The following is a 15,990-nucleotide window of genomic DNA, read 5'->3' on the forward strand; positions in this document are numbered from 1 at the left end:
CTAAGGAGGGAGTCGCCTACTACCAAGACCTGTTTACTTTCAGGATTGACAGGGTCCCTTTTGCGCAATGTAGTGTGTAGGTCCCCAGAAAAGTGATCCTGTTGGTGTGAATTGTGTAGGTGTAAAGTGTTGTTCTCCTCCTCTACATCCCTGGTGCATTCGTCAAGGACAATCCATTGAGATTCGTCCAAGAGCCTATCGTTCTCCTGTATGTGTTCCTGTTGCACCTGGTCTATGGCTGGGGATGGTACACCTGCATGATTGTGTAAGTGTGAATATTGTGAAGTGTTGTCCCAGTCAGGGCTATCCCCTGCACACTGATCAAGGACGAGCCACTGATCAGTATATAAGCCATTCCCCAATATGTTGTGTTTCTTGGTCAAGTGTTAGTTGTGTGAGAATTTGGAATCTATTGTGTAACTGCAGCTGGGCAGAGGTATTCTGAGGAGTCTTTCGGGTCTTATGTTTCTTTCTAAGGGTGACATGCCTCCAAGCTTGAGGGTTGTCTACATCTGAGGTGATCTCCTCTTGAGCCTCCCCATAATGTTGGTGTGCTATGGGCTGCGTGTCTAGGACAGTGTGGTGTGTGGTGTCTAAGAACAGCTCAAGTTCCTGAATGTCCTTAAGGGTCTTAATACGGTCCTCAAGTTGTTGGATCCTGTTCCATGTGAGTGATCTGTTTACACTTGGGGCAGATGTAATTGAGTAATTGTTGCGTGAAAAAGCTGAACATGCCACAGCTTGTGCATGGGACAGGAAGATTTTGTGTTTGTTCCATCTGCAGGCTGCTAATGACCTCCTCTTGGTGTGTGTTTTATGTTGTTGTCTGTATGCGGGGTGAAAAGTGTAGGTTAGTGAGTGTGTGAGTTTGCGCGCGCCACTAGGCGCACGTGACACCGACTTTTATAGAGTAAACAGGAAGCAGCAACAACTCACTCTGAGTCACTCTGAGTCACTAGCTGCAGGAAATCTGCTGACCAGAGGGTTAGCAGTTCAAAGCCACGAGTCTAGGTAAGCTCCTGACTGTCAGCCCTAGCTTCTGCCAACCTAGCCGTTCAAAAGCATGCAATGCGAGTAGAACAATAGGTACCACCTCGTTGGGGAGGTAAAAGGGCACCCCATGCAGACATGCAGACATGCTGGCAACACAATCAGAGAAGTCTATGGATAACAGGCTCTTCGACATGGAAAAATGTAACAAGGCCAGAGTGAACATTGCCTCCAGATGCCAGAGATGGAAGGAGAAGGACTTAGAATTAAAATGGTTTGAATCTTCAATATTGTACGAAATGTATGTTAAAGAAATAGAGATGGATACTCAGTTGTAACAATTATAAATTTGTAAATACTCCAACAATTCTCGCCCTTTTCTTCTTGCGTCATATTAAATTTTTGATAAAGATGCAACAAACTAATACCAAATCTACTATCCCATTTTTTTCTTTTTCCTTCACTTTCCCCCTGCCCCCCAAATAAAAGTTCAATAAAATTATCTGGAAAAAATAAGAAGTACCATACTTACTTGATTCTAATACTCACTTCTTTTGACTAAATGATCTTCCCAAAATTAAGGTGCGCATTAGATTCATGTAACATGGCAAATACTTTTTTGGGTTTTAGGGTTTTGAAAACTGAGGTGTGCATTAGATTCAATGGTACATTAGACTCGAGAAAATATGGGTATTTTAACCAATACAAAAAAAAACAACCCACTGGATTGAACGGTCTGCCTCTGTGGTTTCTACCTAAGCGAAGCAGCCTCTGAGTTTGGCATCAAAAGCATGCTGGAGCCTTTCTCTCCTTCCACATGCTGCCTTGGGCTGCCAACCCTGTTCCTGCCATGAATGGCTGGGTGTCTCCGGCTCCGACCTACCTGTCCAGCACCAGCTCCTCCAGCTTGTGGAGGTCACACGCGATGTACTCAAGGGCCATGTCAGTGATGCGCGGGCACCAGGAGAGGTCCAGGCTGCGGAGCTTGCGGAGGTTCTCGGCCACCAGCTCCACCCCATCGTCAGTGACTTTGGAGCAGCCTGAGAGGCTGAGGGTGCTCAGGTTGGGCAGGCTGTGGACCATGTTGACCACCCCGTGGTTGGTGATCTCCCAGCAGGAGTTGAGGCGGAGGGTGTGGGTAGTGTAGCCCTGCTTGGCCGTGAAGTACGCTAGGGCCGTGTCCGTCACGTGGTAGGCCTGCAGGTTTAGCTCGGTCAGGTTGGGGAGCAGCTGGGAAATGGCGGCGATGGCGTCGTCAGCCACATTGATGCAGTCGCTGACGCTCAGGGAGGTGATGCGGGCATTCAGGCTCGACCAGAGGCCTGCCTCGGTGAAGTCGTTGCAGCCGGACAGCTCCAGCCGCATGACTCCTTGCATCTGCTCCAGCATCACCTGCAACGGGAACACACGCACATCTTAAGGCCCTCCAGCTTTGTACTAAAGCGCCCCAAAAGCATGGTCAAAGTGACAAAAAACATTCATGAGGGAGGATGAAATGCCTGGAAGAGATGGCAGCGGTCTGTCCTTGCCTGTGTTTCCTAGGAAGGAGACGATTTCGCCTCTCTTCCTCTCCCCCCAAGAGGACACTTGGACATCATTAAAGGAAGTTTGGGACAAGAGTGGGGGGGAGTAGGAGGAAGAAAGAGAAACTGGGATGTTTTCAAGACTGCTGAAAAGTGGGAAGAAAGAGCTTTCTGTACCGCCAAATCAGGACCATGGGATGTCCTGGAATTATAAAAAAAAGCACATACATGATGTCTAGTATGTCAACCAAATCACGGAGTGCTATGATTTTTTTTAGCTTTGAATATGTTTTTATGTATTTTAACTGATTTTTTTAAAATACCATTGATATTTAATTCTGTTTTAATGTTTCTATATTTGTAGATTTTAAACTGTACTGAAAAACCTGCTTTTCATGTCAGCTACTTTGAGTCTTCTTGTTGGGAGAGAAAAAGCAGTGAATAAATAAACATAATAAACATAATAATAAACATAATAAACATAATAAACATAATAAACATAATAAACATAATAATAATAATAATAATAATAATAATAATAATAATAGATACATAGCTGCTTTGAGTCTCTCTGTGGAGAGAAAAATAGGATAATAATAGACATATATCTGCTTTGAGTTGCCTTGGAGAGAAAAGCAGGGTGTAAATATAACAACAACAACAACAACAACAACAACAACAACAAAGCCATCCACCTTGGTGGAAGAGACCTACCTCGAGGCCCGCATCTGTGATGGTTGATCTTTTAAGGCTCATGGACTTCACCCCTTTTTTGGACAGGGGATAGTTATCGATGAACTCGCAAATGTCCAAGTCTGAGACCCCCACCAGGCAGAAGCCATCAAAGCCCCGGATGGCGAAACCCTGGAGATTGACAAACTCCTTGTCACCACTGGGCAGAAGGTTGTAGAGCTCTTTGGTGTGCAGGACTGGCGTCAGGCCCACCCAGAACTTGGGCTGGTACAAGACCCTCCGCCATGCCTTGCACACCTGGGCCAGTACACACTTCTCACAGGCTGAAAAGTACACAAAGAGGCGGTTGAGGATCTTCTCATCCACTGCCAGAGGCCTCTCAGCCTCAAAAGAGGAGAGGGGCATGTCTCCATTGGCTGGGGGCACCTCGACGGTGGAGCCCAGCCCCACCAAGGTAGCACTGGATGGGGACGGCACCCCAGCCAGGGTGGACAAGGACAAGGGCAAGGGTGAGGCCAGGCCAGGGAGGGGCAGCTCGGCATGGTTGGCTAAGGCTGGGCCCATGATGGCAGCAGGCACAGAGGAGGGCTGGCACAGGCGGTTCTTCATGGCGGGGGTCCCTTTGGTGATGCTGGCGGAGCCAAGCCCATTGGCCTGGGCAGGGAGCTTCACCAGCCCGTTCCGGGGTAAACATGGGGGTTTGGTGTCACCGTTGCTCTGGCTCGACATCTTCCAAGGTCACTCTGGAAGGCAGAAGAGACAAAATCTTAGTAAATGGGGCTGGAACTCAGTCAGCCATCAATCATTGCAGTCCCGCACAACACAGCTAGTTAGCATTGTAAGAGCAATATTAAAGTATCAAAGGATTATTTATTTGTTTTATTAATTTACTTCACTTGTATACTGCTTTTCTCACCCCAGTGGGGGACTCAAAGCAGTTTCCAACGTAATAAAAATAAAAGTTTTCCCCTGACATTAAGTCCAGTCATGTCCAACTCTGGGGGTTGGTGCTCATCTCCATTTCTAAGCCGAAGAGCTGGCGTTGTCCGTAGACACCTCCAAGGTCATGTGGCCGACATGACTGCATGGAGCGCCATTGCTTTCCCGCCGGAGCGGTACCTATTGATCTACTCACATTTGCATGTTTTCGAACTGCTAGGTTGGCAGAAGTTGGGGCTGACAGTGGGAGCTCACGCCGCTCCCTGGATTCAAACCGCCAACCTTTTGGTCAACAAGTTCAGCTGCTCAGTGCTTTAATCCACCGCGCCACCGGGGGCTCCAGTTTCCAACATAATTATGGCCAAATTTAATGACTAACATACAGAAACCTAACATAACAATAATAACATACAATTATCAAATAATAATAAAACACAACATCATTTAACATTAAAATATGGAATTAAAAGCATAACTATAACCATTAAAATCACACAATATAACAATCGTAGTCCAGGCTGTTCCAAATATCATATCTATATCACATAATCCCTGATCATTCCTTGTACTGCTTATTGCCCAAAGGCTTGATCCCATAGCCAAGTTTTCACCTTCCTTCTGAAAGCCAGGAGGGAGGGGGCTGATCTAATTTCCTTGGGGAGGGAGTTCCGTAGCTGAGGAGTCACCACTGAGAAGGCCCTGTCTCTCATCCCCACCAATCGCACTAACAATAACAAAGTGTCAAAGAATGATATCAAAGTATCAAAGAACAATATCAAAATATCAAAGAAACATATCAAAGTATCAAAGAACGATATCAAAGTATCAAAGAATGATATCAAAGTATCAAAGGACGATATCAAAGTACTGAAGAACAATATCAAAGCACCAAAGAACGATATCCAAGTATCAACGCACAATATCAAAGTATCGAAGCATGATATCAAAGCGCCGAAGAATGATATCAAAATACTGAAGAATGATATCAAAGCACCAAAGAATGATATCAAAGTACCAAAGAACGATACCAAAGTATTGAAGACAATATCAAAGTATCGAATCACAATATCAAAGTATCGAAGAACGATATCAAACTATTGAAGGACGACATCAAAGTCCAGAAGAATGATATCAAAGTATCAAAGAACAATTTCAAAGTATCATGTTCAAGTTTATTACAGTCAATGACCATCTTGAGAGAAGAGGGACATAGTCCCGCACAAAGACATCAGATCTTAGAGTCGAGAGATTTAAAACTTTCAAACTTTGAAATAAGTGCATCATTGCTAGGACATCAAGACAATTAACACAAGAATCTAAGACAAAACCCAACACAATTTATGGAATTAAAAGGAAGGCAGTCTGAAGGGAGGGAATTGGGGTGCTCATGTGGCACAGGGAAGGGAAGTCCAGTCAAACAGAGGAGGGAGCAAAATCCACACTATAATTAAAATACTATAATCACAATTTTCTGCTAGTATGAAATCTTGACTTGTACTAGCTTGTGCTATTAGTCATCAGTTGCCGGATTTTAATCACTGCTATGCAGAACTTGGTGACATTATAAGTTATAGCCGTGTTAATATCTGAAAGCAGCAGGGAGATGTAAAATTGTCCAGAGTATCCTGGGTGTTTGTATAGCCATGGCGTAATAAAGATGAGATCGAATATCTCTATAGAACAGGCAGTAAAAAAGCACATGTTCTGTTGTCTCTATGAGTTCTTAGTCACAGGGGTGCAGTCTCTCGGTGTATGGGGGTCTTCCGGTAACGGCCTTTCAATATGGCAGATGGGAGAGCATGGCAATGTGCCAGAGAGAAGGCCCTCCCTGAGGGCTGGAAACTTCCAGCATGGTTATATATTTCATAGAGGAGGTAAAAAACTACTGACCATCGATAATAAAGGTTGGGGCATTATCTCAAAGTATCAAAGTAGAAGATCAAAGTATTGAAAAACAATATCAAAATATTGATGAATAATACCAAATTATTGAAGAACAGTATGAAAGTATGAAAGAACAATATCAAAGATCCTCTGAAGATGCTAGCCACAGGCAAAACATCAGGGAAGAAATGTTGCTAGAACACATTGGCCATGCAACCTGGAAAACCACACAACAACACTCCAATATCAAAGTCATTTGAGATTCATTCTATTTATTTGATATAGATGTCAATCCTTTCTAGCCACACATTCTGTAACCACATATTCAACCATGCACAGCTTAAAAAATCCAAAAGTAAAGCTTGATTTTGCCATATGGGACACTTTTACCAAGCCATTGTGTGTTATGGAACTTCAGCATCTACCGATTTTGATACCCATGTAGATCCTGGGAAGAAATTCCAGTGGATACCAAGGGCCCATCATAAACCCAAACCTCAATTTAGTTTTCAATACTTCAGAATTCTACAAGTCTTTGGCCTGTGAGCAGAACACGGGATACTCCCATACCTAGAAAAGTCACTCACAAACTTACTATGAAAAGCAACTGAAGCTATGCCTTGTTATATTACACTCACAATGTCACTTAGTTATGTAACTTTGAAATTTGGGGAAAGGGATTCATTACAAACAACTTGTTATTTGAAGGCACTTGCTTCTGAGCTTTGGATGGAACAAGAGTGACATTGGAAGGCAAAGTCAACATTTCTCAGACCCGTCTTCTCCTTTTCTCAAGTTCTCAAGGCAAATGCATGGCTAGATTCTGCTTGTTGGTAAGTATTGGTGTTTTGATCTCAATAGGAATTATGGCTAATGATGGATCACGTTGAATGGTATCATCAGGACCTGCCCTTTGAAACATCTTCCTTGAGATGCAGTGATGACTTCATGTGACTTCTTCTGAGGTCATTACTACATCTCAGATATTGTCCTTAAATCTTAGTGTCTGGCACAGTCCTCACTTGCCAACCCTATTCAGAAGATAATTTTTGATGGAGGGAAGTGAATCTGCATCCCTCCCGTAGAAGAAGACTATTCTCCAAATAATCTCCAATTTATTTCCTTCCTTCCTTCCTTCTTTCTTTTGAAAGAAATTTCAAGGAGGACTCACAGAAACTGACTGACTATTGTTAATGTTGACTCCTCACTCAATCTCTTGGAGAGTTTCATCTAGAGAACTTTAAGAGGCCATGTTGACATTTGCACCTCCATAAAGTGGCACAGCCTCTTGGCAGAAAGATAGATTTCTATTTGTCCAGTGGATTAAATCTGTGAAATGTCGCAAGCAGCTGTGCATTTTTATTTGCAGCCTCATTTTATCGTAAACATTTTACGAACAAATCGTATATTTTAATCCCTACCGTAGAGATGCCTTCAATTATTGGGGGTGGAGGTGTGACATCAAAACAAGTTCCTATAAAATTTTGCTGAAAAGTATTGTTTAAAATATCCCTGTAGTTAACTCAAACCACAGAAACGTTTTTTGCAAACCCAGAGTATGTACTGTGTTAATATACCTGTAAGGCTAGTATTCTATTATGATTTATTTATTTATTAAAAGCACGATTGACTGCCATAGACATTCTTAGGGAGCTATTCTCCCAGGTTAAAATATAGCCTTCTTTTCCCTTGAGTTTTCCCCACTGTTGTGGGAATCCTGTGCCCTTTATTCCAGTGATTGTATGCAGATAAGTAGGGATATAAACCAAATCAATTGATCAATCAATCAATTCGTTGCTGTGAATTTTCCGGGCTGTATGGCCATGTTCCAGAAGCATTCTCTCCTGACATTTTGCCCACACCAATGGCAAACTGATCAGCTTTGATGTGGTGTCTCTATTTACCAAGGTCCCGGTACCAGACAAAATCACACTAATCAACCATAATTTCTCAGAAGACATCATAGACCTGTTTTACCATTGCCTCACCACAAGGTACTTCCAGTGGGACAATGAATTATATGAACAGAAAGATGAGTAGCCACAGGAAGCCCTCTCAGCCCAGTCACAACAAATTTCTACATGGAGCACAAAAGCCCACTGTATACTTCATATATTTATTTATTTATTGCATTTCTACCCTGCCCTTCTCACCCTGAAGGGGACTCAGGGCAGCCTTACAATGGGCAACAATTTGATGCCTTATCAAACAACAAATAATAAAATGTGTGGATGACACCTTCACCATTTGGAGTCATGGGGAAGAAGAACTAAACAAGTTCCTGGACCACCTCAACAGCATCCATCTCAATATCCAATTCACCATGGAAAAAGAAACTGAAGGAAAAATGCAGTTTCTAGATGTCCTAGTCATCTGCAAACCCAATCAACAGTTGGGCCACACAGTTTAAAGAAAACCTAAACACATGTATAGATACCTACATAAAAACTCCAATCATCACCCGATTTAAAAAAAGAAGCACAATTAAAACCCTGGCAGACCGTGAAAAAGAATCTGCGAACCCCACCTCCTCCAAGGTGAGCTGAAGCACCTAAACTGGGCTCTACAGGCCAATGGAGACTCCGTCACAGACATCAGAAGAACTTCAAGTCCGAGAACAAGCCACAAGAGTCAAGACAAAGACCCACCAAGACGTAAAATGTTCTTACCATACATCAAGGGAACCACTGACCACATAGGGAAGCTGATGAAGAAATAAAAACCTACAAACTATCTACAGACCCACTAAGAAAATACAACAAATGCTATGATCGGCAAAGTACAAGATGGATCCTCTCACCTTTGCAGGAGTCTACTGCATGCTATGCAGCTGTGGACAAGTCTACATAGGGACCACCAAATGCAGCAGCATTGACCAGGCACGAATGAAGCAACATGAAAGGCACTACAGACTAAATCAACCAGAGAAGTCAGTCATAGTAGAGCACCAACCTGGGCACAGCACATTATTGGACAAACCAACCTGGAACCAACCAACCTGGACGCAGCATATTATTGGGGAACACAGAAACACAGAAATGCTGGATCTCACTAACAACCACCATGTCAGACTACATAGAGAAGCCATTGACATTCACAAGCATGTGAAAATTTTCAACAGAAAGGAGGAAACTATGAAAATGAACAAAATCTGGCTACAAGTATTAAAAAAAACTCTAAAATCAGGACAGTAAACACAATGTTTTCTTTTTAACTTGTATTTTTAGCTGTTGCTGTTACTACCTAAAAGAATCCCATGCCTTGTGTGACTGTGGAGCAGAGCAGACAAATCTGTATGCTTGTCCATTGTGCCCTGCCTCATGTACAGAGGAGGAATTGTTGGAGGCTACAGACAATGCCGTTGCTGTTGCCCGTTTTTGGTCAAAAGATATTTAGCCACCTGCACTCCTTCTATTTTTATCAGTTTTATACTCATTTATGCAATGCTTTTTATACAGAATAAATAAGCTGTTACTGTATGTTTTAAGGCATCATGGAGGTGCGATTGTAAGCTGCCTTGAGTACCCCTCGGGGTAGAGAAAGGCAGGATATAAATAAGGTAAATAAATAAATAAATAACGGGAGTTACAGACAGGAAACATTCAGGGCCAGTTAACACCTCCCAACAAAGGATTCCCCCAGGCAGGAAGCATCCAGGTTTTGAAGCTGCAAGGCCATTCAGTGCCAATCAAGGTGGCCAATGGCAACATTCCCACTTGCCTCCAACAGAGAAGAGTTTTTTCTCCCACCCTGGACATTATTCCACAGGTATATGAACCCCACCTGCCTAGTTTTCACAGATCTCACAACATCTGAGGATGCCTACCATAGATGTGGGCAAAACAAGAGAGAATGCTTCTGGAACATGGCCATACAGCCTGGAAAACTCACAGCAACCCAGTGATTCCAGCCATGAAAGCCTTCAGCAACACAAATCAATCAATCATTCCGCTCTCTGACCTACTCCATGTGTGGATTTGCAATTCAGTCCTTTCCAAGAAACACCAACAGTGTTGAGGATGATGGGCATTGTAGTCCAACATTCCTTGAGTGTGCCGGAAGGTGGGAATAGCCATCAATCAATCAATCAATCAATCAATCAATCAATCAGAATAGGCTCCTTTACACCAGATCAGTCCACCACTTTCCCATAAAGCCTGCAGAAGGTTGAAAAGGAAGCCAGTTTCCTCCAGTGATCTCTCTCTTTGCTGAATTTCCCTTTATCCTGCTATTGTCATGCTAACTAACACAACTTTCCTCAGTAACCACAGCAACCTAAAGTGGCAGCTTAATCCCAGAGCTTGCAAAAAGAAAAGGTGCAAGCCTATGGACCGAGCGGGCAAGCCACCCTCCAGCAGGCCTTTTAGGAGAGAACGGAGCCTGGGCAACAAAGGGGCAGAACGAAAGAAGTGAGAGCGGGCCCTTCCCAGGAGCTCCCCATGGTGAGTTCGAATCCAGGAAAATATCTCTGCTGCAAACTAAAAATAAAAAGGTTGCCATAAATATTCATGTGTGTGAATTCGCAAAGTATTCCCAGCACTGCTTTTCTGCCAGGCCTGCCATTTATGATGGAACAGGAGCAAAACCACTGCCTCTGCTTCAGGCTTCCTGAAATCATGGTCGGCAGCGGCCGCAACAGGAGAACGGTCCAGCTGTGGAACATGGGCTTTTCTTCTTCTTCTTCTTCATAGAATAATCAAGCTGGAAGAGATGATAAAGGCCATCCTGTTTCCACCCTTTGGCGTGAAAGGAACACAATCAAAACCCTACCGACCGATGGCCATCCAACCTCCAGAGAAGGAAAGGGACTCTGCTTCATACCAAGGCAACATTCTACATTTCCATATCATGAGCATTGCAGGCCACAAAGGGAATTGGCACAAGAAGGCAACATGGGAACTTTGCTCTCCAGAAAACAGTTCTGTGCACTCCCTGTGACATTTTTCCTTGACCATTGCACTAATTCCCGTTATATGCTTTGAAATATATAATTCTATATTGAAGGGAGTGAGGACAGTCTAGTGGTTTGAGTGTTGGATTGCAACTCTGGAAGACCAGGGTTCAAATTCCCACTCAGCTGTAGAAACTCATTGGGCCACCTTTGGGGAGTCACGCTCGCTCAGCCTTAGAGGAAACAATGAAAAGGTTTGCCTTAGGATCACCATGGGTCAGGATTCTGGAATGACTTGAAGGTAACCAACAACAACAACAACAACAGCAGCATCAGCAAGGAAATGTAAAGACATTAAATAAATGTTTTCTCTTTGAAGAACTTTTCAGTGTCTCACTCTCTAAAACAGGAATGGGCAAACTTTGACCCTCCAGGTGTTTTGGACCTCAACTCCCACAATTTCTAACAGCCTCGGTCCCTTTCCTTTTTCACCTCAGCTGTTTAAGGCTGTTAGGAATTGTGGGAGTTGAAGTCCAAAACACCTGAAGGGCCAAAGCTTGCCCATGCCTGCTCTAAAATCTAGAAATTGGGAGATTTAAAGTAAATCTCACTTTGTGTTCTGAGTTCTTAATTGGAGAAGCAAGGTCCCTTTATGTGCTCTTCCTCCCAGGAAAGAAAAGTCTTGTTTTGATTCTGCTATCCCCTTCTCTATATGACTCTGATATATTCTGCAGAAAGCAATATTTAGGAATTCAAGATTCTGAAAATAGTTTGCATTAGATAGCAAGAACTTTATTGATCAATGAGTCCTCAAGATGCAAATGCGCACTTTCTGGTTCATTGATGGATGGCCTTTGGATTCTCTGGACATGGTCCTTCTGGGATTTTCTTCAGTATCAAACCATTTCCTCTCAGCAAGGCATGCATTCCCTCCACGATAAGCTGATAGCAGTTCCAGGAGAGGTCTGAAAAAAGGTGGATGCTAGAACAGTTTTACTTATATGGATCAACACAACTGCCTTTATTTTGGGGACAAAGTCATGGCAATACTGACCATGAATGTTTGCAAAACACCAGACCAAACTACACCATGAATAACCACATAGATGTTGAGTGATTTCAGCTCCACTAAAACCACAGTTTCAGAAGCCCAGTGTGTCTAGCTTTCTGGAAGGCCAGATCAGACACAGACGTGTAGAAGGCAAAACCAGAGGTTTATTCTCAATGGTCAAAAGAGGATGTCAGTGGAGAAAACACTCCAACCACAATTGTGAACACAGAGCACTTTCATTTCATTTGACAGCTATTCAAGAAACCTGAGCTAGCTCCTGATTGGTTGGAAAACAGCCCAGCTAGGATCCACATCCTGAGCGGCTCAGGACTCAGTCGGATGTCATCACTGGTTGGCTCTTGAAAGTAGACAGAAATTCAATAAACTCTCATTGGAGAATTTGAATTGTCAGTCTTTTTAATGACCCGACTCAGAGAGGGACGTGATCCGAAAGGAATGTGATGTGATACAAGGTAATGAGTCCATTATAAGTTTAATGGTCTGGCTATGGTGAGCACAACTGAGACAGTCCAATGTACACAATGGATACTTGGGGATGGGGATCATCTCAATAGGTGATCTTTCCCACAGATAGTGGGAGTGCCAGATCTTTCCCCTTATCCAAGGGAACAGGAAATGGACCCAGGGAATGCTGATGCACATTCATTGCATAATTCCCCTCATTTCTCAGTTCATTGTGAGAGAATTATGGAAATTAGAGGAAGGGGTTTGGGGAATGACCAGACAATATTCCAGAGATCATTCATAACAAAACTTTAGGTGAGGCATGGGTGTGTGCTTACTTGGTCTGGTGGAGCAGTGGTTCCGACTTCATACATTTAGACAGGCAGTACCTGACTTACAACCAACATAGTTAAGAACAGGGTTGAGACAACAAGAAGTGAGAGGAATTTATCTCTAAGAAGAGACATCCACTCCTGGAAGAGTTATTATCATGGGGAAAGGGGTCTCCAATGAAGCTTTATCCCCAATCCTTATTTCCATAACAAGCATTTTTTTCCAAATCCAATGATCACAGAGACAGAAAGCGAGATGTAATGCTCTGAAGAGGGGCACAGACAGCAAATAAAATAAAATAAAAATAAAAATACACAGGGGTGTTAACCTTTTCATATGCTATTCCAAGTGTGTGTGTGTGAGTGTGTGAGAGTGAGTGAGAGTGTATGGCTGGAGTAACACTTAAAATGTACTTGTTCCAACTTACATACACATTCAACATAAGAAGGAACCTGCAGAACTTCTTGTTTGTAATGTGGGGATGACCTGTACATTTTATTATACATTTTATAACTTAGGGTTCTGATTTCTTGATATCATAGTCATACCCATGCAGTAACGATTTAGAAACGTATGGCAAAAGGGCAAGAAGGTCATCTGGTTGACAGCTTTTCAACCAGACCCTGCATTGTTTATTAAGGTGCACTTTCAATGCTTAGCTGGAAAGCTGGCAAGGGCGTTGTTGGCCCCTTGCGATCCATTTTTAGGAGAGGGCTTTTTGCTTGTCTATAAATCTGCCCACTAATTATCAATGGCCTCTTTGAGGCCTTTCCTCAGCCGGGCCACGAACCCCACCGTTCCACCAAAGGAAGGCATCAGCTGCCTTCCTGTCACTTTGGATGCATTCATCCTGGGCACTCTGACCCGATCTTATGGAAGCGGGCAAACAGAGGGAGAGCCTGCCTCTCAGGAGACTCCTTGGCTCAGACACATCATCGAAGGGGCTCCGCTGGATGCTGCTGCATCGGATCACGTGCCAATGCAGATGACTAGCTGTGCGGAGCCAGCTGGCGCCGAGAGGCACATTTTGAGCAGCAGTAGCAGGCACAGCTTCCGCCTTGCCCAAAAGCAATGGGCTGGCCTTTCCGTCAAGGTGCAAGGAAGCAGCCGATTGGGATCAGAAAAGAAATACAGATGCCGGAGCATTTCTTTCTTGGCAGCAGCGTGCAATGTTCTCTGCTGAAACGTACCCAAACACAAACACCAAAAAACAACAGGTGTGCCCGTGAGCCTGTTGAAAAGACAGGGGATGAATGAAGCTGCAAAAGCTCCCTTTGGTAGGATGGCTAAATCCCAGGCCTTGAGATTTCGGCGGGGGGAGGGGGGGAGCATACCCGTCTATTTCTCACAGATACAAACTGGGATGTAAAGAACCTCACCTGGAATAACACTGTGTCCAGTTCTTGGCCTCACAGTTTTAAGGAGATATTAATAGATTTTAAGCTGGAAGGTGTCCAGAGGAAGATGGTGACTAAAAGGATCAAAGGTCTGGAGACCATGAATCCCTCTGAGGAGCGTCTTAAAGAGCTGGGTCTGCTTAGCCTCAGAAGAGAAGATTGAGAGGAGACATGAGAGCCGTGTATAAATATATGAAAGGATGCTATAAGGAAGAGTGAGCAGACTTGTTTTCTGCTTCCCTAGAAACAAGGACTAGGAGCCATGGGTTTAAATGACAGGAAAGGAGATTCTACCTGAACATTAGGAAGAACTTCCTGACTGTAAGAAGAGCTGCTCAGCAGTGGAACTCTCTGTCTTGGATTTCAGTGGAAGCTCCTTCTTTGGAGACTTTTAAGCAGAGGCTGGATGGCCATCTGTCAGGGTGCTTTGATTGTGCTTTTCCTACATGGCAGAATGGTGTTGGCCTAGATGGCCCATGGGGTCTCTTCCAACTCTATGATTCTATTATTCTAGTGCTACACTACTTGGGAAAAGACAGATATACAGGTAGTCCCCAAGTTACAAACAAGATAGGTTCTGGAGGTTTGTTCTTAAGTTGAATTTGTATGCAAGTCGGAACAGGGACATTTATGAAGTGTAACTCCAGCCAAATATATGTATAATATTAGCTTTGAATAGCACAGGGAAGAGCGAACACCCCTGTGGTGTTTCTTTTGCTGGAGGCAGGTGTGGACATTCCCACCTTTTTACCAGCTCTGCTCCTCTGCCTTTTAACACAGCCCTTGTCTTGTTCATAAGAACCCTCATAAGACAGGACGTGTTATTGCCCCTGCTGTTTCAGAAAAGGATGGTGAAGTGGAGAGATTGGGAATTAGGGGCGCCAGATCTCAGATCATGGCCCAAACATCAATGTGTATGTTTCTTTTCCAGTCAGGATACAAAGGTGCAAATTCTCCAGTTTGGGAGGACTCCACTCCTGGCAAAAATGGTGGCGTGTGAATCAATCTCATATGCAGTCCATTCTTGTGACTTGGTTTCTGTCAAAACACCAGACAATTCTTTGTTTGGATCCCCCGAATATGACATAATACGGATGAAATACAGTAATTCCATTTGTTTGTTTGTTTATTTGCAGTTATCTCAATTGCAAGAGGGTTATAGCATATGGTCCATGTGGTCTCTTCCAACTCTAGGACTCTGATCCCATCCCTCTTGAACAACTCTGATGCATTCTTTTGCAAGCTTTATTCTTGAAATTTGTAATGATTTATTTCCTTTTTAACCTGTGGCTTCCTTTCCTTATACATGTCTGTGCTGTGATCCGGTTTGTGCCTGATGCCAATAAAGGTTGCCGCTGTTGTTACACACAGTCAGTTCTCTCAAACAGCTCCCCCCCCCCCCGGTCTATCTTTTTCATAGGCGTGTGGCCTGAAGATATATTCCCACCCATTTTGATCTCAGAGGACGTGGGCTCTGCATAAACATTGCCAGCCAAGTGCCTCTGTCACCACCAGACTACAGAGCTTTGGGTCCTTGCTTCAATAGAAGGTGCCAATTGCGGGCTCACATCCGCCCACACTGCTCCCTTGTGCAGGCAGCAGGCGGTCCCAGCATAAGAGCTGGGAAGACTGGGGAGAGATGGCAGCTGTTTTGGGGAAACTCTGCACGGTCTCTGCAACTGCTCTCTCTGTATTGTATGGGAGGGTATTGTTTGGAAGCTGCTAGGCTTCTCTATGGTTGCGTCTGGATGCTTTTCCTTTTGGGGCCACAAAGAGCTTTTATCCCAGAGCTTTGACTATTAGGGCTGTGCATGGATCCGCTTT

General features: G+C 43.8%; 1 protein-coding gene across 1 annotated transcript in view; it reads right to left on the minus strand.

The window, feature by feature from the left end:
- The window catches only part of FBXL16 (F-box and leucine rich repeat protein 16), a 76,031-nt gene that overhangs the window by 19,164 nt on the left and 40,877 nt on the right, over window positions 1–15,990 (minus strand). The window contains exons 2-3 of the mRNA XM_067461071.1: window positions 3,228–3,949; window positions 1,874–2,382 (exon numbers count right to left, since the gene is read on the minus strand). Coding sequence (XP_067317172.1) covers window positions 1,874–2,382; window positions 3,228–3,935 — 1,217 coding nt within the window. The 5' untranslated portion in view covers window positions 3,936–3,949. The remainder of the gene's footprint in view (window positions 1–1,873; window positions 2,383–3,227; window positions 3,950–15,990) is intronic.

Source organism: Anolis sagrei, chromosome X (genome assembly GCF_037176765.1).
Source record: "Anolis sagrei isolate rAnoSag1 chromosome X, rAnoSag1.mat, whole genome shotgun sequence".
NCBI lineage: Eukaryota > Metazoa > Chordata > Lepidosauria > Squamata > Dactyloidae > Anolis > Anolis sagrei.